Below are 27,934 nucleotides of genomic sequence, written 5' to 3' on the forward strand. Positions count from 1 at the left end.
AGGCCTGGAGGAGTTTCCCCGGGGACCAGTGACCTTATATGGCCGGGCCCTGCCTGCACGCCCACCAGTCAGTTGCTGGTGCTTCTCTGCCTACCTGACAGCTGAGCCGTCCATCAACCCACTCATATAACTGTCACAAACACAGGCTCTCAGGATAGTTCCTGTTTGTTGGGCTATCTCACTCATCTATAGCGCCATCTGTAGAAACTCAAACTTTTACAAACAAAGTCAAAAGCAAAACAAGTCACAGCCCAGATGGATAACTGAAAGGGCCTACAGGTCGACAGGGGGTCTCGGGTCAAGTGGCCCCCTAAATAGGAGTTCTGGTTGGAAAGACAAATGGCTCAATTAGTGGTAGGGATGACCTGAATTTGTTTCTTTTTGCCCTTGACCCTGATCAGTCTGAGTATCTGCCAACAAAACCCAGTGGTGGAGGAAGTATTCAGATCATGTACTTAAATAAAAGTAGTGATGCCAAACTATAAAAATACACCGTTACAAGTAAAAGTCTTGCAAAATGTGCTGCTTGATGAATCACCGGCACAATGTTACTAAAAGAAGATGCAAAATGACAAATTGAGATATTTTTGGTAATTTTGCATTCCTTTCAATCTGAGGGTCTTGCTCCTATGTTTGAGGGACTTTTGTCCCATTGGGACAATTGTCTAATAATCTGCCCTCAAGTCACAGTACTCCTTACACTGTTAGACTAAGGAAACTTTAAGAAGTCATACAAATACCATAAAAAAGGCTTTAAATAAAAAATAATTAAAGTTGGACATTCAGTCAATATTTATCGCCACTTTATCCAAGAAAAAGTGGCGAAAAAGAAAAAAGTCTTGCTATTTCTACTTTGCTGAAAACAGAAAGGGGCATTGTTGATCCCTCTCAACACACACACACACACACACACACACACACACACACACACACACACACACTGCTTGTTCTTTAGATGCTATTTGTTTGCAGTTACTTTAAGCTGCTGAGCTTCGGCTCCACTGATTTCCACTAAAAGCTGCTGTAAAGAAGTAAATGCATCTTAAATTGATTGTTTCCTAAAAGCTTGTTCCTCCGCAGGCTTAGCTAACGTGACATTAAGACTAATGCTAGTTCATACAAGGACCACCAACTTAATCTGACTGAATGGACAAACTAATCTGTGACATGGTGGCATCAATACAACATAAGAACACAAGGTGAATCAGTAGTATTTATATCAGTCATTTATTTTTCTGTATTTGATATTTAAAAATTATTTTAACGTAAGTAAAATATACCTGTATTTGAAGTTATGATCAGTAGATGATTGTTGAATTACTCAGTTGTTGAACTCCCCAATCAGCGATCCAGTAATTAGGCTTTAAGGGGAACAATGAAAGGGATAGATTATTTCAAAATAACAGGGACTGGCCAATCACTTAGACAAGCAGTTTAATTTAATCACAGCGACAGAATTATCTAATATATATTAGTGTCTTTTATTTATTGAGCTATCTATTAAGTCATCTTTAAAGAAAGGTGGTGAGATTTGAAGAGCCTATAATTATAATGGATTTCTTTGACATGAAAAATGGTTTAAAATGTGAAGAAAAAACTATCAATACATATCAATACATATCCATAAACCTATCTAATCCAATATATTTGTATGTGAGGCTCAAACACAAACTGTTAAAGTAAATAATAAGAATTAATGTCCACAAAAAGCCTTCGGCTTCACGGGTTGGATCAAACATATCAAAGTAAATCCCAATAAACACAATAAATAAACCGTTAATGTCGTTAATAATCTGTCATAATCTTGTCTCTCTCCTCACGCACGTAGTTCATCTCTTCGACAGATAGGTGGCCTTGTCCCGGGCAGGACATCACGGCCAGCTCCGGTGCCGCGGTGTATGGTGGGAAATATGGGATCAGGTAAGCTGCTCCTCTACTGCATGGTCAATTCACTCGCACATATCTGGACAGATGCAGGAAGTCATGATAATTTGCCTTCAAAATAAAAGCGTTGTGTTTTTTTTAATGTAATATAACGAGGGGATAAACCTGTCGCGTTCTATGTAAGTTAGACATATCTGTAATGTTATTGCACAAAACCTAGAATAATTTATGTATTTCACAGTTACTTTTACTGCTTATGTAGTTGTGAGCCGTGCCGTCATCCCATATTGTTGTTTTCACACTGTAGGATAAACGGCCCATTAACACGTTAAGTTAAAGTTAAAATATTAAAGCTGTAAGTTGAAGACTGACACCTGTAATGTATTGTCACTCTCGGATTTGGTGAACAATTACTGGTGGCAAGATAGAGCAGCCATACCTATTAGACAGTCTATACATAATGCAGTAGTAAAATGCACCAATATCTGCAGAAGACTTGTTTTACTTTGAAGGTGAGAGCCGGAAGTTGGATGTGTTGTTATGCTAGCTTAATGCTAATGTGTCTGTGATGAGAGGAGGAGCTGAGAGCCGAGGAGGCAGCAGGTGAATCATTTACAGTTATATAGTTTCTTACTGTCCCACCTGTTCAACAGTTAATAAAGTAAACACTACTGTAAGCAGAAATGTTCCGCTGTACGTGACAAGTTCCGCTTTCCAAATAACAATAGTAACAATAGGTCAGAGTGGACAACGAGACGAAACCACGCCGCCGGAGCCTGGATTTAGCAGGTAGGCTATAAATAACTTTTTGTTCACGTTAATGTCAGATGAAGCCTGTTCGCCGGTGTGTTTACATCGTGTTCCTGAGAGTAATTCACATCCTTTGAGAAGCGTTTCTGTGTTGTTTAGTACAGCCGATGATTGTTCACCAAAGAATGAACAGAAATATCTCGTAATGTGACGCAGTCGTCATTATATCAGAGAAGCTTGTGTTGGGTTTAAGTTTGACTAAAAATACATTATTCCTGACATGTGAGTAAACACACCCTGAGGCCTGTAGCGCCGCCCACAGTAGACGCAACATATGGAGACTGTTTGTTTTCATACATTTCAACGCTTAATGTTAAGAAAACAACACGTTGGTTATCGTTTTGTATTGTTGTACAGTCGTAAACGGTCTGCTCCTATGCATGTACTTCAACATAACCACCCATATACCCACTTCTCTCAGAAAAGAGGAAACTAAAAACCATCACGTGTGTGTGTTTAGTAAAGTTGCTGCCAGTTAGTATTGTCTTTACCATTTTCTTGTTACTGTCTATGAGACAAAAGTATTGAATTTCAAATATTGGGCAGAAGCCATGTCTTGATCATCTTTATCCATCTCCATACATTTACATTAATTATGAGATTGAAGTGAAGTTAATGAGTGAAATCAACAATAACTTGCAGCCTGCAGAACAAGTACAAGTTAAAGCCAAGTTCATATCAAAAGAACAGTGTACTGACTTTGAAATACTTCAATCGAGAATTGTTTGCTGGTATAATTTAAAGTTGGCTTGCATGCAGAGAATGTGCCAAAAAAAAACAATATTCATACTCTGGGAGAGTGGTCTACTGGTACAGTACTTCTACTGCAATAACTAATACTGCTACTACTATTAGTACTACATCTACGAGTACTCGTACTGCTGCTTCTGCTACTCTACTACAACTATGTCATGACTACCAATACTACCACTGCTTTTACCACTACCTCTTCCATTACTATTATATATTACTACAGCTGTTGAATATACCACTACTTATACTGACACTATTACAACTACTGCTACTAATTCTTCTACTAGTACTTGTGCTGCTGCTACTAGTGCTAATGGTATGCCGCTTCTACTAATACTACTACTGTAGTGGTACTTGTACTGCTTCTAATACTACTTCTATGCCACTACTACAGTACATCTGCCACTTTTACTATTGTATTACTTCTACTACTATCGACCACTGATCTTAAATAGTCTACTATTTGTACTGATACCACATGCTTTTACTGCTTCGACCTCTACTGCTCCTTTTACTTCCACTACTACAAGAGCCACAATAATCACTTCTTCTACTATTTATGTGTACGTCCTCTTTGTGCTGTTCCCAGGTCAGTTGCTGTGAGAGGAGGATCCTCATAGCTGGAGCCATGTTGTCGGCGGAGGAGATCCTGTGCAACACTCAGCAGGTGATCGCCGGGCTGGAGGCGCTGAGAGGAGAGAACCGCAGTCTGCTGGAGAACCTGCAGGAGGCGATGGAGAGCCGGGCGGCGCCAGAGAGCAGCAGCGTGGAGCAGGAGAAGAGCGGCATCATCCGCCAATCACTGGAGAGGATAGAGCTGGGGCTGAGCGAGGCCCAGGTACGCAGTATTAGAAGTAGTATTCACTCAACTGCTTTAGCAGGCAGCTGTTATCTGTGATACAGATGTTTAAAAACCCACCGTACGCTACCCGCTGGGCACCAAATCACAGACGGGGCCCAGTTAGCCACTTGCTGGTGGACATAGTGAAGCATTTAGCAGCTGAAGAGACAGAAGGTTTTTTCTCAGGAGTTGGTGGAGACCAAAGCAGAGCAGCTAAAAGGAGCGTGAATACTGGACGTATATTCTTCAGCTACCCAGACAAACGACTCCAGGGGAGTGCTGATGTTGCTACATTTCATCTGGACGTGTCAATAGGCAACTTTGCAATATCAACTTTATAAGGTGTTGTTTTCATCACTCAAGCAATTCAAAGAGGAGGCGCATTAAAGGTACACAAGTACAAAGAAAACATTTTCAAGTAAAAGTTGGATTTAGGATTAATGAGTGCAGAAATGACATCTGTACATCATCATCTGTACATCAACTGTGGCTCAGTGGTTCGATCTCCGGCTCCGCTAGTTCCTGTCGATGTGTCCTTGGGCAAGACACATATGGTATGAATGTTAGTTAGTTCTCATGGTTGCCCCTGTCCTCAGTGTGTGAATGGGTGAATGATGACATGTTAGTGTAGTACAAGGCATTTCCCACGTGATGTTTCAGTTGTCTCCCGTCCCTCCAGGTGATGATGGCGTTGTCGGCTCATCTGGGTTCCCTGGAGGCGGAGAAACAGAAGCAGCGTGCTCAGGTGAGTTTCTGCAGGACGCGTTAGAAAAAGAGAAGAATAACTGAAGAGGTAAACGAGTCGAGTAGATGGGAGACGTCGTTAAATCCTTCATTGTGTTTTTTTGACCCTAAAGAAACTTATGCTCACTGAAATCCTCCTTCTTCATACTCTCCTCATAACCCACGACTACTTATTTTCCTACCTCCTTTCACCTTTGTCCTCCTTTACTCTGCCTCTTCCTTCACCTCCAACTACTCATTCCTCTCTTCCTTTTCCCTCTCTGTCCTTCGTCTTTCCTGTCCTCCCTCATGTCATTTTATCAATTCTCCATCTTTTCCTCCCTCCTTCATTTCCTTCCCCTCTCCACCATCTGCTTTCCTTTCCTCGTTCCTTTCTTCTTCCTTTCTCTCCCCCACTCCCCTTTCTTATTATTTTCCTCCCCCTACTTTGTCGCCTCCTCCTTCTCTTTCTTCGTGTCCTCCTCAGGTGCGTCGTCTCTGTCAGGAGAACCAGTGGTTGAGGGACGAGCTGGCCGGTGCTCAGCAGCGGCTGCAGGACCGAGAGCAGGAGGTGGTCACCCTCGAGGAGCAGAACAGACACCTGCAGTTCATGTCGTCCATACGCAAATACGACCTGGAGGAGCCGCAGCTGGTGAGGAGACCAACAAAAACACGCTAACGCAAATGTGTGTGTGTGTGTGTGTGTGTGTATGTAGGAAGAGTTTGCTCTCCCTACATCACCAGCCAGTTAGGGCTTCACAAAGAATCAGATGTGGGGAAAAAAAGACATCTGGATGTTTCTGTATGTCTTCAGGGAAACCAGGCGGAAATTTGAACGTACTTCAGTTACAACCGAAGAAAGGTATTTAGTCGGTGTAGTCAGGACAGTCGACTTTGAAACTGGTTCTTAAAGCTGCAGTAATTAGGCTCGTTTGAGATGAGCCAGAATTGATCACAGGCGATCGCCGCTCAATGCATGCCGGTTAGATTCGTGTCCGACTTGCTCTGACGTCATGAACACGTGGTCAACGATTACCTCACGGGATTGGGCCGCAGGTTTTAGAGCCAGACGCGGCAGTTGCTCTCCACCGACTGCATGACCCAATGACTGCATGACCCAATGACTGCATGACCCAATCCATGATGGTCATCACCAGATCGAAGAGCTGATGAATAAATCTAAACGAGGTCTGTAAACTACAAGTAGCCTACAGATTGGATCTAACAGGAAGTAACTGTTTCTGTGACTTCCTGTTGATTCTTTGAAGGCAGCTGAAAACTGTCCGACTTGACCGCAGTTTTTTTTTTTTTTTTTTCCAACGCCCCTTGCTGCTGCCGGCTGCTCTCGTCCACTCTTCAGGCGAGGAGCTGCTCATCTCGAACGAGCCTATTGTCTCTGTGGGCCTCTAGGGTACAGAACAACTCCACACCAAGCTGACACACACAGCCTGTCACCGTATCACCCCAGTCGATATGGCTGATGTGTTGTTGTTGGAAACCGTTACCTATTAACACATCCGTTAGACTTGCCTTTAGCTGTGGTTTGGTCTCCATGAGGGAAATATCTGTCTGTAAATATTTGGTGCTGGTCGGGTATCTTACAGTGGATTTATTAGCGCTTGCTGAGTGTGTTTGTGTCTCACTTCAGGACGACAAAGATGCGTCTTCCACCAAAGAGTCTCTGGATGACCTCTTTCCTACCGAGGACGAGGAGCAGTCGCAGAGTAAGACTTTAATGTGCTTTTTATCATTCCCAGCATAAATGTGACATTCTCAAGGAAAGGTTGGTCTAAATCACACGTGTCAAACTCAAGGCCCGCGGGCCGAATCCGGCCCGCCGCGTCATTTTATGTGGCCCGCGAATCCGCCAGCAAAAAAAAAAAAAAAAAAGATTTTTTATTTTTTATTTTGGAAAAGAAATTAAAAGTTAGACTTGAAAATAAAAGTATCCCCATGGTCGAAATTATGAGATAGAAAGTTGAAATTATGAGATAGCATGTTGTCTGTGTACCGACATTGAAACTATCACAACAGGTGGACAGGAGAGGGAACAGCCCGTAAAGAGGTTTTCCAACAAGTGATTGAGTTGAAAAAGATCGGCAAATAATCCCAAAATGTCCAAGAAGAGAACAATTGATGCAGAGGGAAGAAAATGTAATGAAAGATGGGAAAGTGAATACATGTTTGTGCTTCAAGGAGAAAAACGGGTCTGTCTTCTGTGTTATGATGCGTGTCGGTGATGAAGGAATATAATTCACGTCGGCATTTTGACACCAAACACGGAGCTAAATTTAGCCTCCAAGAAAAACATCAAATTGTCCGAGAATTAAAAGGCAGACTGCAATCACAGCAGAATATATTTACAGAAGCTACAGCCCAGTGCTGCTAAAGGTGTGTGAGCAGGTGAGCTCCGACCAGATACAGACTTTTACAAATGTCAGTTTGTGAAGAAACACCATCGCAGACCGAGTTCAGGAACTAGCAGCAATCTAACAACACGGCTAGCTAAGAGACGAGCAGGTACTCGTCTTCTTCATTAGCTGTTGATGAAAGCACAGACAACACGGACACAGAGCATCTATCCATGTTTATAAGACCTGATCTCAGTGAGGAGCTCTTGGATGTAGCTGCCATGCACGGGACGACGACGGGGACATTAGTGATGCAGAGAGGTGACAAAAATAGCTTTGAACAAAGTTAATGTAATAACTTGTGTTTGATATTTGTCGTTGTTATTTTCTTTAATAGTTTGATCTTTGATAGAGTAATGTGGGTTTCTTAACCCTAACTTAAAATGATTTAAGTTATAATAACAGAAATGTGCTTAAATATCATTTTACATTCATATAACTGCATGTACAATATTTTTACACTTGAATAAACAATAATCAAATGCAGAGACAGTTATTTAACAATATGTTAGGAGTAGTTACAGTTATACAGTCTTACAGTTACAACCGGCCCTTTGAGGGAAACATGATGCTGATGTGGCCCGGAGTGAAAATGAGTTTGAGACCCCTGGTCTAAATGAAGGAAGGTCACATATCAGTGGGTTAGCTTCATCACAAAAGAATCTCCAGTCACCTTGATTTTGTCAGGATTGTGGAAGAAGCTCAGACAGTGAGACTGCATGGGTAGAAACCACTGGTGGGGAAATGTTTTAGTAATTTGGGTGAACTGACTTCTAATGTCGATGTGGTTTCCCCTGTTTTAACCCTCATAATGAGCTCAACCTCACTGTTTATGGGTAGATTCTTTGCAAATCTCTCTAATTAACATGATTTTCTCATCCAGCTAAATGTGTTTACACAATCAGTTTGTTAATTGGTTGCTGTCGGGATGTAAAGATCATTTCTGCAGCTATAACAAAGTCTTCTTGAAGATTACCAACCCCAGCTTTAATGCATCTGATTTAATTCATTGACTTACTTTAATGAAATGTGACTCAAACTTGCAATCGATTGCTTACATCAAGTCCACACTCGTATCAAATTCTGTACATTTGTCTGTTTGTTGCTGTTCAGTGTCGCAGCCTCACCACAGCAGTGCAGCAACCGCAGCCCAGCAGGGCGGCTACGAGATTCCCGCCCGCCTCCGAACCCTCCACAACCTGGTCATCCAGTACGCGTCCCAGGGTCGATACGAGGTCGCTGTGCCGCTCTGTAAACAGGTGAGAGCGGCGTTCGCCTCCAACTGGTCCCCTGCATAGTAGCTGAGAACCGTTTGCCCAACGAGAGCATATGAACCATTATGTCCAGATCAAACGCCTTGTTTCAATGTCTCACCAGGCTTTGGAAGACCTGGAGAAGTCCTCAGGCCACACCCACCCAGACGTAGCCACCATGCTGAATATACTGGCGCTGGTGTACAGGTGAGACCAGTCATAATATTACCTGAGGACCTCATGAGATTCTGTTTCATACGACACATTAAAACAGGAGTCTGTATTTCACTGACATTATCCCCCGTTATGATGTCACGGCTCTGCGTAACATCTGCTTGTATAAAAATATTATTCTATTTAATGTTTGTATTAAATATGTATTATATTATGTGAGACTATTTATGTTTATATGATACTCTGCTCCGGTTCAGAATGGGTCTCCCTACTGTGTAGCGAGATAAGCCTCCTGAATTGGCTCCCAAAATGCTGACAAAGCGTTCTTTCTTAATTGCCAATGCAATTAAGAAAGAGGCTGAAAAACAAAATAAAAGAAATTTGACCCAAAATCACAGGGATGGACATGACCCGTGTGTTTGGCAAGATATAGTAGGTAGTCTGTGGTGGAATGTTTGTGAGGCAGAGGTGACAGAAAAACAATATATTTGTGGTATTGATCGATATTGAGCAAATTAATTCATAAAACTTTAACTGAAGTTTGAGGTTGTTAGATCTGACAAATGTCTCCACACTTTGTCTACGTCACTGGATAATGTATTGTTCTAAACATCTTCTATAACCTTAAAACTCTCTCTGAAATAAAATGAGCGGGAATGAAGAACACGATTCAACACAACAGTGATTTTGTGTGAAACATTTGATTTGAGGTGACGAACGGTGTGACGTGTTTTTCTCTACAGAGATCAGAACAAATACAAAGAGGCAGCCAACCTGCTGAATGACGCGCTGGCGATCAGAGAGAAAACTCTCGGAATGGACCATCCGGCTGTAAGTTAGCCTCCTTTGATAGACCAGCTGCAGTCTGACCACACACACACACACACACACACATTCCTCAACTAAGCTCTAGGTATTTCAGCCTCCGGCTCATTTGGTTTCCGGGTGCGCTGCCTGTTGATATTACCCCAAAAATATCATATATTTAAGGTTTTTAGTGTGGTTTATGAGACTTGGTATGTAACGTGCGTTGTGTGTGTTTGTGTGTTTGTGCAGGTGGCAGCAACGCTCAACAACCTGGCAGTGCTTTATGGGAAACGAGGGAAATACAAGGAAGCAGAGCCGCTGTGTAAAAGAGCTCTGGAGATCAGAGAGAAAGTGAGAGAATACACGCAAGGTTACAGTAGTTAAAGTTAGATTTTAGATTAAAACAGTAATGTTTTGAATACAGGACTATAACTTAAAACAGTATAAGTATTTTTAAAGTGTTGTATCGCTGTTGTTACGTCTTATATGTCGTCCGTGTTCCATACTGTAATTATTGAAAGAATAATGTATTTTGTTTCTGTATCTCAGGTTCTGGGTACAGACCACCCAGATGTGGCCAAGCAGCTGAACAACCTGGCTCTGCTGTGTCAGAACCAAGGGAAGTACCAGGAGGTGGAGCAGTACTACGAACGCGCTCTGCACATCTACCAGAGCAAGCTGGGCCCAGACGACGCCAACGTGGCCAAGACCAAGAACAACTTGGTGAGCGGACGCCTTGATGTCGGGTCTGGTTTCTGTCAAATGTGCCCGCTGTCCGCCGTCAAATCATCACGGTCAAGATCGTCACAAAGGAGATGACAAATCGTAAACTATAAGTTCTTACAATGGAGAAAGTTTTTGTAAATTCTTTCTTCTTTTCTTTGTTATAAATGTGAAGTGTGAATGCTGCAAAATGTTGTTGTTGTTTTTCTCTCCTCACTGAAATCTTCTCTTTCTTCTACTTCCCTGTGTCTTTGTTGTTCCTTTGTTGTGTCTTTGTTGCTCCTTTGTTGTGTCTTTGTTGCTCCTTTGTTGTGTCTTTGTTGTTCCTTTGTTGTGTCTTTGTTGCTCCTTTGTTGTGTCTTTGTTGTTCCTTTGTTGTGTCTTTGTTGCTCCTTTGTTGTGTCTTTGTTGCTCCTTTGTTGTGTCTTTGTTGTTCCTTTGTTGTGTCTTTGTTGCTCCTTTGTTGTTCCTTTGTTGTGTCTTTGTTGTTCCTTTGTTGTGTCTTTGTTGCTCCTTTGTTGTGTCTTTGTTGTTCCTTTGTTGTGTCTTTGTTGCTCCTTTGTTGTGTCTTTGTTGTTCCTTTGTTGTGTCTTTGTTGTTCCTTTGTTGTCTTTGTTGCTCCTCAGGCGTCGTGCTATCTGAAACAGGGCAAATACAGACAAGCTGAAGCCCTCTACAAAGAGATTCTGACCAGAGCGCATGAAAAGGAGTTTGGATCTGTAGAAGGTGCAAAAGTGTTTGTTTTTGTTGTTGTTTTACTGCAGAGTTATTATATATTTTGATGTAGGCTTATCCTTCTGGTTTATTACATGTCTGCCTCCACATGCTGTATTTTACAATGATTTTAATGAAACTTTGGGGAAATGATGTGGTACCCGTGGATGTGGATCGTTACAGGCATGGAGTCATCATATGTATTGTTTTGCCACTATTAACTATCGTCTACTGGACACTAAGAGGTGTACCATTGATTTTGACAAGGATTATTTGACAGTATCTCGCAATGTTAACGAAAGTGAAAAATGATTTGTGTATCTGCCTCGTGATTTCGCATCCATTCCAAAGTGTAATTGTCTCTCCCTCGGCCCATGACGCACCCTTCAGGCTTCATTAGAAGCAGCGAGGGAGATGATGCCATCTTATTGTGATATGCTGAGTATTTCACTAACGTATATATTGCGATTTATTACCTTTTAATAATTGCAAATTATGCAGTTTGTCATCTGTATAACTAATAAGATAAAGTCTTCACTGAGTTCAGACTTCAATCATTTTTATTTAGGCAAAAAGGGGGTTTTGTAGTTCTTCAAATAAACAGATGAGGTAATGAGTGCACGACCACAAGGGACCTACTTTACCATATGATCTAAAACCACTGCATTGGAAGTGAAAACAGGCAAATATTGTCAAACTAATGTATTACAGATATATTTTGTTCATAACTTCAACCTTTTGTACGCGCTCTCGCTGTATGTGCACGATGATGTGGTCTGTGGAGAGGCTCTTTTCCTTAAAGCTTTTGAATGATCAGGTTACTTCATTTGTACTCGATGGTAGATTTGGTTTTCAGTAGACGAGCCGTCCATCTTAACTTACATTTTACAAACAACACCGAAATAGACAGATTGATAAAAGAACTCAAGGCTTAAGGTGATGTGATGTAGCACGAGTAGAGAAAAGTCAGCAAATTGGCAAGTTTGCAGACATTACTCTCAGTCGTCCTCTGGTCACACCAGAGCAAGTAGGGCTTTAGCAACACTACCTCTGAGTTTACTGAGCTGAGGGAGCTTAATTGCTCATGAAGTCAACTTTTCTCCAAAGATTCATAGTCTCACTTAAACGGCGAAAAATACATCTAGATGCTAAAGTAAACACCTCATTTTGCATCAGTTAAAGTGCACCATGATGTACTTCTGTGTGTGTCCGAAGGTGCATTCTGTATGTTCATGCACCTTTTTGTTGTCCGTCTGTCTGTACGACAGGCGACGGTCGTCCCAGCTGGTCCGGTGCAGAAGACGGTGGCTCCGGACAAGATGAACTCAGTAACCTGAAGCGCAGCGGCTCTTTCACCAAACTCAGAGAGTCCATTCGCAGAAGCAGCGAGAAACTGGTCCGCAAGCTGAGAGGAGTCGGCATGGAGGAAACTACCCCGAGGAATGCTGGGTAATATTCTGTTACGAAGGTGTTAATCCCCCACCGTACGTCCAACTGTAGCAGGAACCAGGAGGATTTCACCATTTTCAAATCAGTAAAACTGAGATTGTAGACGTTTAGTGTGTGTTTGATTGGACTATGTCCTTTTATAAAACGGTATGTATGATATGATATTCTGTGGTGTTTTCAGGATGAAGAGGGCAAAGTCTCTGAATGTGTTGAATGTTGGAGCCATAGAGAGTCAGGACGGGGCCCAGGTGAGCAGACCGGTGGTGATCAGATCAGTCTAACAGTGATGACGTGCACATACAGTACTCACGCTTTTCAATTCAGTGGTTTATTTGGTGCTAAATGCTTATTGTTGTGATGTTTCTGCTCATCACTATTTAGATTTACTTCCTGTGAATGTATTTCATGGATTGTTATCAAACACGTTTTCCATTAATATGATCAGTGGTGGAGGAAGTATTCAGATATTTCACTTAAGTAAAAGTGGCACAATGTAAAGATACTCCACTACAGGCAACGTCCTGCATGTGAAGTATGTAAGTATAATAAGGAAACAATCTAAAACCTTCTCAGACCCTTTTCATACACTTTATGACCCTAATCGCCACTTTGAGTCCTAACCAGTTACATTAGCAACACATTACAGTGATCGTATTACAGCTAAACTAACACATTGGACCACTGTATCAATGTAACCTAACCCAGGTAGGTGTGGTGACTAAGCACAGGGAAAAGATTTGAGCGACTAATAAATCTTGCATTGGTCAGAGTGATGCAAGTGATGCACACGAGCGAAACCAAATCCATAAAACACACACACATAGTATAGTATGCCTTAAAGAAACATGCTATATTATAGCATAGCATAGGAAAGTAGGTAGTAGGTGTTTAGTATAGTATCTCACAAGTATTGTGTGCCATGAAATTATATCATCATATACAGTATTTCCAAAAAATATTATAGTACAATAGTATAGTATGTCATAGTTCAATGCCGTCTTAGTACAGTATGCCATGAGATATTTTTAACAATGTATTATATTGGCCTACTCAGAAAACTCTTAGTATAATATGTCAAAAAGATTCAGGGAAAGCAGCCTGATAGCCAGACTTACTTGGAGAATGTCGGCCTATTAATAGATAAATTAAAGCAACAGAGATTTAGAAAATTGGACAAAAAATGTCAGATTCTAAATGTTGTCCTTTTACTCGTCTATGGTGGTTATTTGCATAAAACACAATTCAAAGGATTAGGAAATAAATTACTTTGTTTTTATTAAAATATTTGCTTTGAACATTTTTTGGGGAATTAGTAGTTCTAACTATATATTATGGAGATAGTTTAACAGGTCGTAACTCTCTCTGTAATATCTACTTTCTTCTCTATCATTACATACGTTTCCCGTCAAATACTACATTTGAACACATCCTGATAACGCTTTAATTCACCGTTACCTCGGTTTCACTGAGTGGAGCTTGAACTCACAATAATGTAAATCTGCTGCTGGCTCCTATAAGCAGGACTGTGGTAGGGAGCGCCTCTGTGCTGTCGGTCACTGCAGTCACAGGATGCATGGGAATGAATTACAATGTTATAGGCCTGTGTGTCTGACGAAGTTAGTTGGTACACATGTTGCTCTGCTGTTTAACCAAGAAGGTGTTTTGCCAGCTAACGGCTAACTTTAATTACCGCTTCTGCTAATTTTAGCGGATTTGTTGTTCACAATGGAGCATTATCAGTGATCGATAAAATAATTTGGAAAAACTTGTGAAGTTTTAGTATGGTTTATTAAAAAAATGAAAAAAGCCAAAGTACAATATGGCAAAAAAGTCTTAATAAAGTCAAATTACAGTGTGCTATGAAAGTCATAGTACAGTATGTCGAAAAGAAGTAAAACCACTGACTAAAGTATGTGGAAAGACTCTCCCTCGTTAACCTCCACTGTGTCTGTTTCCTGTTCCTCAGTCGAGCTGCTTGACGGACGTTCGAGGCCTGAGCTCCAGCACACAGAGCCTGACGAGAAGAGGTTCACTCGGTGGTTCCAGCTAACGCACACATTACCCGGGAAGATGTTCACAAAGGTATCCGACACCACCGTGGATGCCCCACTTTGAGTCACCTTAAGGAAAACGGAGACATCTCATTTATTCACTATCCCTCATTTGAAAAAGAAATAAGAAATGAATGTTTTCATGGCCATTGAGGAAGCGTCTCCAAACAACCAGTAGGACGCTGTGGTCACACGCTTTGACATTACATATTGCACTATAAGCTTTCCTTCCTGTTCACTTGAAATTCAATATCATTCCTTCTTCCTGGATTCATGTTAGAAACGAGCTCAGTGTCCTCAGAAGTTAAAGAAAATAAATCATGTTCGACTACTTTAAAGAACACTGTTTTACAACGTCAATCTGCTGAAGATTAATCAGCAGATTGACGTTACAGATTACTTTTTAATCTGTTTGAATTCTCTTGAGAAGCAGGGATGTGAAATTGCACAACTATGAAACCGTAAATGTTACAGTTGGTTTAAGACGGAGACGTAAAGCTGAAGTTAAACTTCTTTAGATGTGTTTTGCCTTTACAACGTGCAGGCCACTCATACGATGCCGTCAAAGCGAATCATAAAACTGTTTACGTGAGCTGTTCTGTGACAGTTCAGTTTAGTCGTTCCACATGACGGGAATGAAATGACCGATTAAGGACCAACTTTAAAACACAAACACCAGCTGAACAAAATGAACGCACATATCTGACTCGATGGTAGATGGTACTATTCCTAAAAGATGGATATTTTTGCAAATTTATATTCAAATTATTTATTTATGATCTCTTTTCATAGTGCTAAAAGATACTTATCACAAGTTAATATATGTTCTGCTCAATCAAACTAGGACGGCCTCGTGCTGAATGACTCATGTTCAAAGAAGTTATGAGCCAATCTCTGGTGAACAATGTTTAAAGTGTGCTTTTGTGGAGAAACTCAGTTTCACAGATCTGTTGATTTAATCAACAGATCTGTTGGTCGAGGACAATCAGCCTGTAGTAAATCAATCAACACTCAGTTATGTATTTGTCACATTGTGAGTTGTTAACATTTGATTCAGAAAATTGTTTTAAGATATCTGGATTCCCTGAGTTATTGTTGTGCCTGAGTCAATGTTGCACATTTTGGCTTTGTATTGGGGCATTCTGGACAATGTTCAGCTTATCGTTTGCACATAATTGACAACATTTTCCTTAAATGACTCAGTTGAACGAAGACTTCACAGTTGAACCATCTCCTCAAAGCCGCTCTGTGGACGACTGTGAAGCCACAGATGTCTCAGCACGCTGTATACAAGCTGAGACACAAAGTTAGTGGTGAACCTGTGAAGACAGTCAAACACGTCGCAGCTCAACCAGAGATACAAAGAGTTTTGCAGTCATCTGACCCATAGGGGTAGAAATAGCAATTTTGAGCAGAGGTCGCCCACATTAGTGTCTATTTCATCTACGCTCCACAACTGACTATTATACATTAAACCAGCTTTTGATGTGACAGGTTTATGTGTGCTCTTTGAATTTGTAATAATTACTTGAAACTCATGACGTGAACAAAGTAATTTCTATGTTGCTACGCAGACAGAGCATTAAATAACTATCATTTTAAAACTCCTTTAATCCTCAACAATGTTCAAAATAAGATGAGTGCAGCTAGGAAATCTTGCTCCATGAAAATGTTACCACCGAATCCTCGGGGATTTGTTTCCCACAAAACTCAATCTTCCATTTAATTTTGTTTTTTATTCAAACATTCTGTGAATCTTAGTTTTCCAGGATGGAGAACTGTATCTGCTGGTTCAATGTAGAGACCACAGTGTGTTCATGAAACACTGTCAGACTGTTACATATAAACACGTGTAGAACATGGACGACATCTCCTGATGCCGTCTTTATTCTGGTAAATATGAATCTTTCTATTTTATATTTGAAAACTTGAGCTGAAATAAATTACAATACGCTGTTAAAACTATACGAGTGTTTGCCTGTAGTTATTGCTTTGTGGTTTATGTCTTAGTATCATCTTCACCTTTCTGCTTGAACAGCTACTATAAAGTCAGATTGTTCATTTATTCCCTGAAGACGGGCCGGGATGGAAAGGCCTCGCTCATAAGAAGAAGAACTCAAGTCAACTGTTCAAAACAAACATTTATATTCAAACTTCCTGGTTGAAAAACAGATACAAAAGTTCAGTATAAAATGTGAGTGTACAGCTGCAGCAGCAAAAGAAAGGACCAGTCGTCCTGTCTGTATGACAGACGCTATCTGGACCGACGTTACACCCACAGATGAACATGTGACCCGTCGGTGACGGCTGTTCACACGTCAACACTACTCGTCTTGTGTACGTATCCGCACGATATGTGTCAGAAGTGGAAATTCGGCACCGTGGAGAGGAATGTCACTGTTGATGGTAAATGTATGATGTATGTATTATCTATAATGAAGTTTTAGCAGCATCGAGCTGAAATAGAAGCCTGTACTACTTCCAATGGATGATGGATGATGGGAAACAAACAGCTGCAACTGGGAACTCAGCTCAAGCTGAGGAACTGACACATGAAGCACATTTAAAGAGCTGTGGTGCTAAATATTCTGTAGACTTCTTCTCTGTGTGTGTGTGTGTGTGTGTGTCCTGAAATACAGAGGCTCAGACCTTTGGTGCTGTGTAATTACGGTACACTGAGTGACAGTTATCCCGTCTGAAATCATCACTGTAACCACCAGAGCTGGGCCAACATGTGTTTTAAATACGGTTCATGGTTTGTTCACCACAAAGAGAAAGAAGAGGTAAAGAGGTTCATCCTGCTGGTGATGACCAACACTCTCTGACACATATCTACTGTAACTGTCCTGGTGAACTCCGTACACCGAGCACTGCAGACGGGTTCAATTGAACTCAGCTCCCTTGATGTCACTGTAACGGGTGATGACATTGTACACGCAGTGTATTTATGTCACCTTCAGGTCTGGTGAGCGATCTGACTGATTTTCTTCAGCATCTCTTCTGACTGCAGCTGCTCGAAAGTCAACAGAGACAGACCCAGCTGGTCCTCCTGGAGAGACAGACAGAGACAGAGAGAGGGTGTGTGTGAGAGACAGAGACAGAGTGAGGTCAACATCAGGATACCAAGAAGGTGATCAAACACTGTCTGGTCAACAACTCTGTGTCTTGCTACATCACTCTTCAGCCTGCTGAGGACCTCTAGTGAATCATCCTGTTTGCTCTGCAGCTCACAGTAATAATAGGACACAGTGTGAAGCTGTGGTCTGTTGAACGCAGGCTTTTTACTTGCTCTGTACTAGAATTACCGATGACGCAGTTTACATCCATATCTGTCCAAAATGACATCCCTTCATCGTTTTATCTTCTTAGTTATGACCGTCACACAAACGTCTAACGAAACCTGCTTTGTGAGGTCAAAATGACCTTTGACCTCACAATATCAGTTCCTCCAGACGGACGGCCCAAACATAATGCCTCCAGTCACGGCACGAGGCATAAACACAAGTGGCTGCTAAACACTGGCCAAGTTAACTTGAGTTATTGTATCAAAAGCTTTTTCACTCTGTTTATTCCATCTCAGCCAATGTTAGAAATGATTTTCCTGCAGCAGCTCAAAAAACCTGATAATTATTCATATCGGCCAAAGTATTCATTCAACCCGTTGATGAAAATGTCCTGTAGACACAAGAGGCACTGAAGTGCAGACTGCACACATGGCCTCTCTGGACTTTTTGCATCTCACAAAGATCATGAAATATTTATTCTGTGATCACAAGAACATGGTTTATACATCTGATTATGCTGTAAAATTATCATTTTGAGATTTCAAGAAAACACTGTCGCAATCATGAGATAATTTAATTGTAGCAAACTAAAATCAAACATCTTTACATCCCAACTTCTGGTTTAAACTTGCTATGTTACTTTTGCAATTAATATTTTTATCTTTTTATTAGTTTTGCTTTTAAATGTCCTTTAGTTAACAACGCGGGATAGCTGCACAGGTATATAAACGTGAGGCACAGATGGTGGACTCGTGTGGTGCTTGGCGGGCGTACCTGTCTGAACGGCTGAGCCATCTGTCTCAGGAAGTGCTTGGAGAGCTGGACGGCCTCGTCCACGGTGAGGTTCAGACTGCCGTCGGTGATGTGCTCCTGAATCCAGCGAGGCAGCTTCCCACGTTTGTCTGCTCGGGCGTAACGCTGCGGACGGGAGAGGGAGTCGTCTCACTCAATGAAACCACCAACTGCTCCAGTGAAGCTACTTCAAAGCTGAAATCTAAAGACGGTTTCTAGGTGTGTTGTTTCTGCCGGAGGACATCACGCACCTTGTCGGCGAAGATCATGAGTCCGTAGTCGGTCTTGCCTCGGATGGCTCTGCCCACACACTGGGCGGCGTGACGCATGGCGTCAAACGTCAGGAAGTCGTTCTCTCGGATCTGAAACTGATCGCGAAGGTACTCCAGACGAGCCTGAAACACACGAGTCAGAGAGAACGTAAAGCTGAGGACAGAGCGACGGCAGTAAAGACTGAGTGGTCAGACTGAGGACAAAGGGCATTTCAATTGAGAACGTTCATACACGAGCATCCGTGCATGAATATTATATAGTGAAGTGAAATCACTCCCTTGTTCACTCATTCAGTTCATTCTGTAGTGAGCAGATTTTGCTTAGTGACTTAGTGACTTCACTTGCTCAAGAAAAAGTGACTTGGGACATGCACCGAGACTTTGACTAACTGACTTGAGTCACATGGTACAAGCCATGAACACAGTATTGGTTGTAATGTAAATGTGGAGGATTGTGTAATGTGAGTGAGTTCTGACCTTCAGGATGCGGCTCTGTGTGTAAACATAAGGCACTCCGAACATGATGACCGCCCGGCCAAAATGGTGCACTGAACAGAAAACAGAACAAGATTGAAAGTGACTATTTTGAGGAACTCGACAAACTGCCCGACTAAAGGAGAAGCATTCACTAAATCTGTATTTAGTCTGTAACCATAAAGCAGTGTGTCGCGTACCAAAATCTATTCCTTCAGACACCTTTCCTCTCGCCACCGACAGCAGGATGGCTCCTCTGCCGTTCTCACACGCCTGAAGAGCAGAGAGACACGCAGAAAGGTCAGAGGTCAGACGTCTGAGACCCACCAGGACAGAAGAAGATGAAACATTACCGTGACTTTGCTTTTGTTTCTTTCTTAGAGCTGCAACGATCAACTCTTTTGACAATAATCAATTAATCATTTAGCAATTTCCTTTTTTTCTCAGTTTTATATCATATTGAACCGATTATTTTGGATTTTTAATTCCTTTACAGCAATGCTGATGCTAAATGTAACAATCAGAGACATTGTGTCGTCCATTTTCACATCCCAATTACCGATGTCTGTGACATGAATAATAATAATAATAATAATAATAATAATAATATGTGTAAAGTGACCTCGTGGTATTTCTCCAGGGCCATGCTCGTCTCTGCAGCATCCGGAGTCTCAATGAAGATCAACTTGTTCCTCTGGATGTTCTCCAGGATACCCTGCAAACAAACGTGTACAAAAACTCATGGATGCAACAACTTACCCAGAATGCATGCTGATGCAAACAGTATTCCGTTTCAATGATGCAAACATTTTAAACATCATCAGTGGTGGTATTATGGTTATAAGTGAGAAGATAACTTAGGATCCATCTTTAAAAGAAGCAGGTGTGTGTGTGTGTGTGTGTGTGTGTGTGTGTGTGCTGCGTCTGTCCACACACTGACCTGTTCATACCAGGACGCCACTATGTTCTCCATGTACACGTAGCTGGTGAAGAACGCCACGATGCCGTCGGGAACGATCGCAGACATCTCTAGGAGTAGGTTGCCATAGTTACGAATCACAGCTGGAAACAAAAAAAGAAAAATGGACGACGTATTTGGGAAAAAAGAAAAAAAAATGATTTTGTCCTGAAAAAGACAAAACATGTCGTAGTTGAAACTCTCCAAATAAACATGTTGTTTTATATCTATGGCGATGTAATGCGATACATTCGACATATCTCTACTCACCAAAGTCTTCTCTGGTCTCAAACTTTGAGCTCAGGGCCACCTGATCGTTTCCTCTGCCAACTATCTGTGTGGGACAAACAAGAGGAAGAACGAGATTATTAAAGAACAACTCCGTATCAATATATAGAATATAAAAGTGTAGAAATGTGATGCTGTGTTTTTATGTCACAATCAGTCGATTTCATCCCTCATCTGGTTCCGTAATTCCTTCTGCAAATCACAACAGTGTGTGTGTGTGTGTGTGTGTGTGTGAGTGTGTGTGTGTGAGTAGTTACACACCAGAGGACAAAGGCAGGTCCGTGCCAGCGTCATGGTGAAGGACGCCATGGTAACGGGGCGGAAGTCAAGGATCCGGGGATAGATGTCCAGAGGAGAGAGAGTCTGAGGAGGTCAAACAGAAGGAGATTCATCAGGTTACAATACACACCGCCGCCCACGAGTGGTGAGATACCAACTTACCCCCGAGGTGATGATGACGGACTGAAATCTTTGAAAAACAGGTTTGATGGCGATAGACGGGTCCATACAGCTGAGAGAGGAACAAAGACAGATCAGAACATGTTAACCTGACGTTTCATCACACAGGTTTAGTCCTGCGTTAGCCTTCCACAACCATTAGACAACCATTAGACAACCATTAGTAGTTGTAGTAGTAGAGGCCATTTTGAGATATTCAGCAGATGCCTGCGCTCATGAGGCCCAATAAGAAGAAATGTCAGCGGACAGCTTTGTTTCTCAGTGTGGCTGTTGAGGAATGAACACGAGGACAGGCCATTCAACAAACTTTGCTTTTTTTATTTTATTCTAATGCAAGTTTACAGAAACGAGGAGAAGCTGCCGTCTGCTGATAAATTATGTTCTTAATTGCACTAAAATTATACCTTTTTTTGTGAAAATTTTGTTTTCTGCACCTGTAGACATTTATTTATTATTTTATATAAGATAAGTGCACTGCAGAGTGTAGCTCTACTTCAGCATAAAGACACAATGTCAGTGTTAAGTAGATGTTCATTTAAGCACTTTTGATAAATTTATCAAATTGTTGTATTTGATCAGATGCAAAAAAAACATATTGGCCATCAGTCGCCTTGCTCTCAAATATTAGCCATTGAAAAACACATCTGTTGACCACTAATCATTAGTCAAACGGATTTGCTCGTGTTGAGGGACAGCACCAAAGAGACAATAATCAAAGACGCTTCCCTACTTTAACAACTATATCTGTGTATTTCAGCCCACCTGAAGTGCAGCACAGGGTTAGCGATGGTTGGAGTTCTGTCTTCAAAGGGCTCAATGATTATAGTAAAACCTTCAGACAGACGGAGAGAAGAAATGTTTAATGAACTATAAAATTACAGACAAGAGGATTTAAAAACCGAACAAACAATGTTTTACTTTAAAAAATGACAGAAAATAAACATAAACATAAGAAACTAAATGTGACTTCTGCCACACATTAAGACTGCAGATCTCTGCCAGGTATGTCTGCATGAGACCCTTCAGCATGCAGCCATACCCCTCAAACATTCTGCAGAATGCGAGATTAGCCGCGGACAGACACAGAGGTGCACAGTCACTCACGGACGAAAGTAAGGACGTCAATTGATTCTCCTGACGGAGATGATAATAATAAAGATACAGTTGTAATACCTTGGCTGTAGGTGCTGACCAGGGTAGCAAAGTTAGAGATGAGAGTAACAGCTGAGAAGTCTGCGATGTCTGCAATCTCCAGAGTCCGTAGTAACGACTGCAACCGCTCTGCACAAAACCTGGAGACACACAGAGGGGACAAAGGTGAGGGAGGACAACATGTGTCCAAATGAGGCTGTGCCCAGGAAATGAGGGAACAAGCGAGTAAAGAAGTGATTGAGCGAATGAGGAAGAGAGTGAGTACATGATCATCTGAGGAATCACAGATTTCAGAGACACTGACCTCAGAGGCTTGCGGTCGATGCAGACTTTGTCGAATATGTCTTTAAGGAACTGCGGGGTGCTCTCCTGTACAACGTGATGCACTCTCAGACGGGACTTCAGATACTCCAGGAAACGCTTCAGGAAACCAACAAAGTGCTCTGCTGTGCGAATGCTACCAGGGACCGCCTCTGAAGAGAAGAAAGCAGCAATGAATTCACTCTGAAACTCAATGAAGGGATAAAAAATGATTTATTTGACGACCGTACCTTTAAGGACTTCATCTGGTAACACGGGATTTGACAGGTAGACGTCCGTTTCCCTGGCAACATTGGCTTCTTTCAGCCCCTCTACTAGTCGCCTGTACTCCATCTTCAGTTTGGCAGCGTCCGTCTCCTTTATCCTATCAGACAGCAGGGGGCGGGGCAGAGATGACAACAGGAAGTTGATGCACTCCATGTGGAAATAACGGATACATCCAAACATGTAATCATTCCTCACTTGAAATAAACAGAGTGGATTTGTGTTACCTGTAGATCTGATTAACTGGCAAATAAATACGTTCATCAAAATTATTTCTCTTTTTCATTTTTCTCTTTTCAACAAAGAGAAAAATGCAAAACTATTCTACAAATTGTGAAACATTCTCATAGCCTGGATCAGCCTTTGAAATAATGAAGCAGCAGTCACTGGAAACTGGAACCAGCAGTCACTGGAAACTGTTTGGAAAAGGGCAGGCACTTCAAAAAAACACATGGCAGGTGATTGGATGAACCATCTGTCAATCAAAGAGGAAAGAAAACATCGTTTGCGTCGATAAAGGCCTTCAGTGCCCCGTAGCTGCCAGTAGCTCCTCACAGGACGCTGATTGGTCGGTTTACTGACTGACGGGTACATGATCCAGCGAGTCTCACCGCTTAGAAAAAACACCCTAAATTAAGCTTTTCCTGAAAGTCTGAGTTGAGGTTTCCTTAAAATGTTCACGTTAGTATCGAAGGTTTTCTCCTCATCTGTGTCTTATATTTCAGGAATCACTTGAAGTTAAACACTTGCACAAAACCTCATTACAACAAAAGGAATAAAACGCAACATGAGCGATTATGTAGCAATAAATGAAGAAGATGAATGAATCACAGGGAAGAGATTTTATAACATAAACCCAATCAGGACATGTTTATGCTCCGGGATCTTTGCAGTCAGTAACAGTAGGCGAGCTCTTTCATGCCCACAGGTCAACGGTGTGCCGAGTCATTCAGAGGGCTCTTACTTCTGTATGGTGCTCTGAAGAGTCTCCACATTGGTCTGGCAGCGGTCAAGTGTTCGTCTGGTGATGTTCACACTCATGGAGTCGATGCACACATTGTCTGAGGAGACGAAAAGAGGCGACATGACGAGAAAGATTAGAGCTCCTCCCACGAGTCCTCTGTGCATCGAGTGTGCCCGTTGATTATGATCAATCATCGATAATAGAACGATTCATTTCATCATAAACGTCATTTAAGACAGTAAAGGTGTGCTCAATCGCAAATAATGGGTTAAGAATAAATATCTATATTTCTCTCAGGTGCTCTGTGTGGCTGAACGTGGTCGCTGAATAAAAAGCAAGAGGCTCCACGACACACACGTGTTGTATTATTCTACTCTATCATATCAAATATTCTGTTATACTGCTGTACAATACTAAATATCATATATATTATTACATTGCACCTTATTTCTTACATTCAGTGCTATATCATAACTTATTACTTGAATATATGTCATACTACTTGATATGATATATTATATTTATATTATATGCAATATTAATACAGACAACACTAAGTGTCATTACTTAATCACATTATATCATTTTACATATAAACAGACTTGTTGACTTGCTCTTGATCTGCTCTTGTATATTATATAGTATATTATTATTTACTCTCTGTGTATCTGATCGTATTTGTCTTTGTGCAGCTCAATGAAGACTTATCTTATTCCTTTACTTTAATACAATAATTATCTTTAAATTTCAGAAGTAGGTTTTTACATACGAGGAACTTGCTTTGATGTTTTGGTGCAAGAGAAATACAAATAAAAAGGTAAGCACTGGAAGGTCAGGAAACATTCATTAGAGAACAGAAACATTTACAATAACAATGTGAAAATAAACTATGAAAATATGTACAGTGTTGAAAAATTAAGAATTGTGCAGTTTTGTGAAAAATGTTGTCTGGGTTATTTCAACTGTTACGTAATCAATTCATTTGATTGCACCAAATCATCTCCTCACCGATATTATGAGCCTCGTCAAACACCACGACGGACTTCTTGCACAGCTCTTTGGACACCAGGTCCGCTATCTTGGGGTCCAGCAGGTAGTGGTAACTGTACACCACAATGTTGGCATGCAGGAGCTGAGAGGACACACAGACAATGTGAGACATACAACACCAACCGTTGTGACCCATCTTAAAGTATTATGAGATGTTTTCAGTCAAGAGCGACTGTGTCAGATTATTTACATTCGTGTGCAGTGTGACGTACCGAGTAGCGAGCCAGATAATAAGGACACCAGCCTTTCCTCCTGCCGAAGTCCTTCAGGTCGTCGAGGTTGTAGATGCCAGCGGGGAGAGGCACCTGTCGGCCGACCGCATCGAAATCCTGCGAACACGAACCAGAGTGACGAGAGCGGCAGACAGACACGTGCACGACAGCCGAGAGGAATCACATCGACTCTGATGTAACAGTACAGCAGAGTCTGCACCTGCTGGAGAGCTTTACTCGAAGATAAAGAGTTAAGTCAAAAAACGGTTGGCAACACCACCGACCCCAAATAATACAGAACTGCCATGAGCAAAAGCATTTGTAGTCAATCCATAAGACGATACACTAATTAGCTAAATGACCTAGTGTGCTAGTGTTTAACCCGTTAGCTCCACTATAGAACATTATCCATAAATGACTAATAAGTCTCCTTAATATTACAATATTTGAGCTTCCCACTCCAAAGTTCTGACACTTTGATTTTCTATTTTCTTGCTAATGCAAACTCATACGACAACACGATTTCTCAAACTATACCCTCAAAACATTACATTGAATCGCCTCTGACGGCACTCGAGGCGGTGTTTGTCTCAGCATGTTTATGATACTGTGTAAACCCTCTGTAGGCTCTAGTAAAGGTAAAAAAACATCTTCAGGTACAAATAATGAGGCTTCAAACTAACCGGTTTATCGTTATCTTTAAGTGTAACACTACAATTTGAACACATAATAACACTCACTTACATTGTTAGGTATCATCTGTGAGTGATGTTATTTTGCGATGAGGTGCTGTCACTTATATTGTTAGCACCGGAAGCATTCAGGCGACTTCTTACCTCATAAAAGCGACACATGGGCAGGTCGGGGTCGCTGTGGCGCTGTGCGCGGATGTACGACGCCGTCAGTGTGTGGCACTTCCCATCAACCTCCTTACCGAAGCGCAGAGCGCTCACCTGGATAGGAGCAGACGACGGATACATTTACTCCTTTAGGCCAACTAAAATACAAAGAGGTCCAGTTACTAAAGTTTCCTCCCAGCAGAGGCCTGAACCTCATGATGTCTAAATACATCAGACACAAAACAGAGAGCTTGGGACTGTGTAAGATAAATCGTCAGACAGCGCTAAGTGTGCGTTCGTGCTGTGTCCCGTGTTGTCTGTGAGGTCCTGATTTGGCGGCGCGGTGGTTGTTCGTACCTCTGGGTGGATGCAGAGGTTTTTCCTGGAGGAGAGGGCGAGAGCCAGGACGTTGTTGCTCTCTCCAGTTTGCTTGGAATAATACTCCATCAACTTCCGCAGCTCCTCCACGACCTGATCAGACAGCGGATCAAATATACGACATAAGTCATCTCAAGCCTTATTTTAAATGTTTCTCGAATGTCTTTTACTGTTTCCTTTCAACTTTAAACATTTCTAAGCAGTAGGGAACGTAAGATAGGATACAAAATTGGAGTTGACATTGACTCGCCTTCTCGATCTCTGGAACTGTTCTGGAGCAGTATATTAGCTTGGTCACTTCCAAAGGAAAGGCCTGAGAGAGACAGAGACAGAGAGAGAGACAGACAGACAGACAGACAGACAGACAGAGAGACAGAGAGAGAGAGAGAGAGAGAGAGATTGAAAAGTGTTCATGTGACATCGGCTGTTGGGAAGCGACAAGGAGTCCCATGAACGCAGCTAAACTCACCTTTTGGTAGGCAACAATGAGAGACAGCAGAGAGATGGTCTTCCCGGTTCCCGATGGCATCTCCAGGACTCCATGACCCTGAACACAAACACACATAAAGTTAACGCTGTGTAGCTGTCCTCTCATTGACGCAGTAGAAAACAAAAACTGAAAATCATTTTAACTGCGTCCTTTGGTTAATTTGTCACCAGTTGCTAAGAGACAAACTCAAATGTGTCCACGTCTAATCCGCTCCCCACGGTAGTGACACAGCAGAGGAAGTATTCAGATCCTTTACTTAAGTAAAAGTACTAATACCACACTGTGAGAAATACAAATCTAAAGGTGAGAGTTCTGCATTCAGAACCTAAAGTAAAACTATGCAAGTACTATCAGCAACATGTACTTAAAGTACGAGAAGTAAAACAATGTGCAGAACGAACCCAGCTACAAAACTACCTTTAATCCCACTGGATTTACTGCATCTTGTAAAATACACTGAGCGACACATAAACACGACCCACCTTGGCATCCAGAGTCCTCTTCAGCTCGAGCATGTAGGAGTACTGCTCCGGATAGATGTAGTCATACGGAAAATACACCAGCAGACCCTCGATGTTGAGCCTACAACAACAACAATAAGTGACTTCTGACACGCTGCACACTGAGAGCAGAGAGACATGCTGCCTCCTTGCAACGATGTGTGTGTGTGTGTGTGTGTAACAGCACCGCAGCGATGCTAGCTTCGTGTAGCAGTTACAAAGTGAACGAATGTCTATGAAGCTAAGCTAACCAGGCTCCGTCATTCCCAGCTGATGCTCATTACACGAATACACAGACTGACTTCAAGATGATCTCCGGAATAAACTGCAGCTGTGAGTGTCGGGTTTAATGTTACTTTAGCTAAATCATGTCAGCTAATGTATCTAGTTATGGTTGGTGGTGATGTAATCAAGCTAGCAACAACATCAACAGTCTCTTTCTTTTACTGTCGTGATAGAAACACTAACTTCATGTTTGCAGAACGTGTAGCAGACGCTGCTCTTCTTCTTCAGTCACTTTCGCTGTTTATACGTCGTCATTTATAACTTTGGGGTAAGAAAACAACAGACACGCTGCAGGGATGAAGCGACTTCTTCTTCTTCTATCTTCGTCTGCGTCTTCGACATCTTCTTCTTCGGTGTTT

At 41.7% G+C, this 27,934-nt stretch overlaps 2 protein-coding genes across 4 annotated transcripts; one reads left to right on the forward strand and one right to left on the reverse strand.

Annotated features, from left to right (window-relative positions):
* Positions 1 to 2,446: 2,446 nt before the first annotated feature.
* On the forward strand, positions 2,447 to 16,558 carry klc3 (kinesin light chain 3). 2 transcript variants are annotated; one of them, XM_076111966.1, is made up of 15 exons: positions 2,447 to 2,487; positions 2,613 to 2,673; positions 4,037 to 4,285; positions 4,968 to 5,033; positions 5,499 to 5,663; positions 6,660 to 6,735; positions 8,536 to 8,681; positions 8,800 to 8,882; positions 9,593 to 9,680; positions 9,906 to 10,007; positions 10,206 to 10,379; positions 11,006 to 11,105; positions 12,362 to 12,542; positions 12,724 to 12,790; positions 14,509 to 16,558. In XM_076111966.1, exons 3-15 carry the CDS (start codon positions 4,076 to 4,078, stop codon positions 14,590 to 14,592), a joined length of 1,542 nt encoding a protein of 513 aa, XP_075968081.1. In that variant the 5' UTR covers positions 2,447 to 2,487; positions 2,613 to 2,673; positions 4,037 to 4,075; the 3' UTR covers positions 14,593 to 16,558. The 2 variants fall into 2 exon arrangements, with proteins under 2 accessions (XP_075968081.1, XP_075968080.1); XM_076111965.1 differs by having other exon boundaries at positions 2,460 to 2,673.
* Positions 14,300 to 27,918, reverse strand: ercc2 (excision repair cross-complementation group 2). Of its 2 annotated transcripts, XM_076111964.1 has the most exons (24): positions 27,759 to 27,918; positions 27,273 to 27,372; positions 26,770 to 26,847; positions 26,551 to 26,613; positions 26,280 to 26,393; positions 25,920 to 26,036; positions 25,084 to 25,200; positions 24,830 to 24,953; positions 23,822 to 23,918; positions 22,824 to 22,957; positions 22,577 to 22,745; positions 22,294 to 22,412; positions 21,883 to 21,952; positions 21,103 to 21,172; positions 20,923 to 21,024; positions 20,644 to 20,707; positions 20,356 to 20,477; positions 20,038 to 20,130; positions 19,616 to 19,688; positions 19,419 to 19,489; positions 18,921 to 19,064; positions 18,652 to 18,795; positions 17,548 to 17,642; positions 14,300 to 14,662 (listed from the first exon to the last, which is right to left on the reverse strand). In XM_076111964.1, the coding sequence occupies exons 1-23, from the start codon at positions 27,761 to 27,763 to the stop codon at positions 17,550 to 17,552; spliced, it is 2,283 nt and encodes a 760-aa protein (XP_075968079.1). In that variant the 5' UTR covers positions 27,764 to 27,918; the 3' UTR covers positions 14,300 to 14,662; positions 17,548 to 17,549. The 2 variants fall into 2 exon arrangements, with proteins under 2 accessions (XP_075968079.1, XP_075968078.1); XM_076111963.1 differs by lacking the exon at positions 14,300 to 14,662 and having other exon boundaries at positions 16,717 to 17,642.
* Positions 27,919 to 27,934: the final 16 nt, after the last annotated feature.

The sequence above is a fragment of the Anarhichas minor genome, unplaced genomic scaffold (genome assembly GCF_050575085.1).
Source record: "Anarhichas minor isolate MPS153535 unplaced genomic scaffold, ASM5057508v1 ptg000046l, whole genome shotgun sequence".
NCBI classification, from domain to species: Eukaryota; Metazoa; Chordata; class Actinopteri; order Perciformes; family Anarhichadidae; genus Anarhichas; species Anarhichas minor.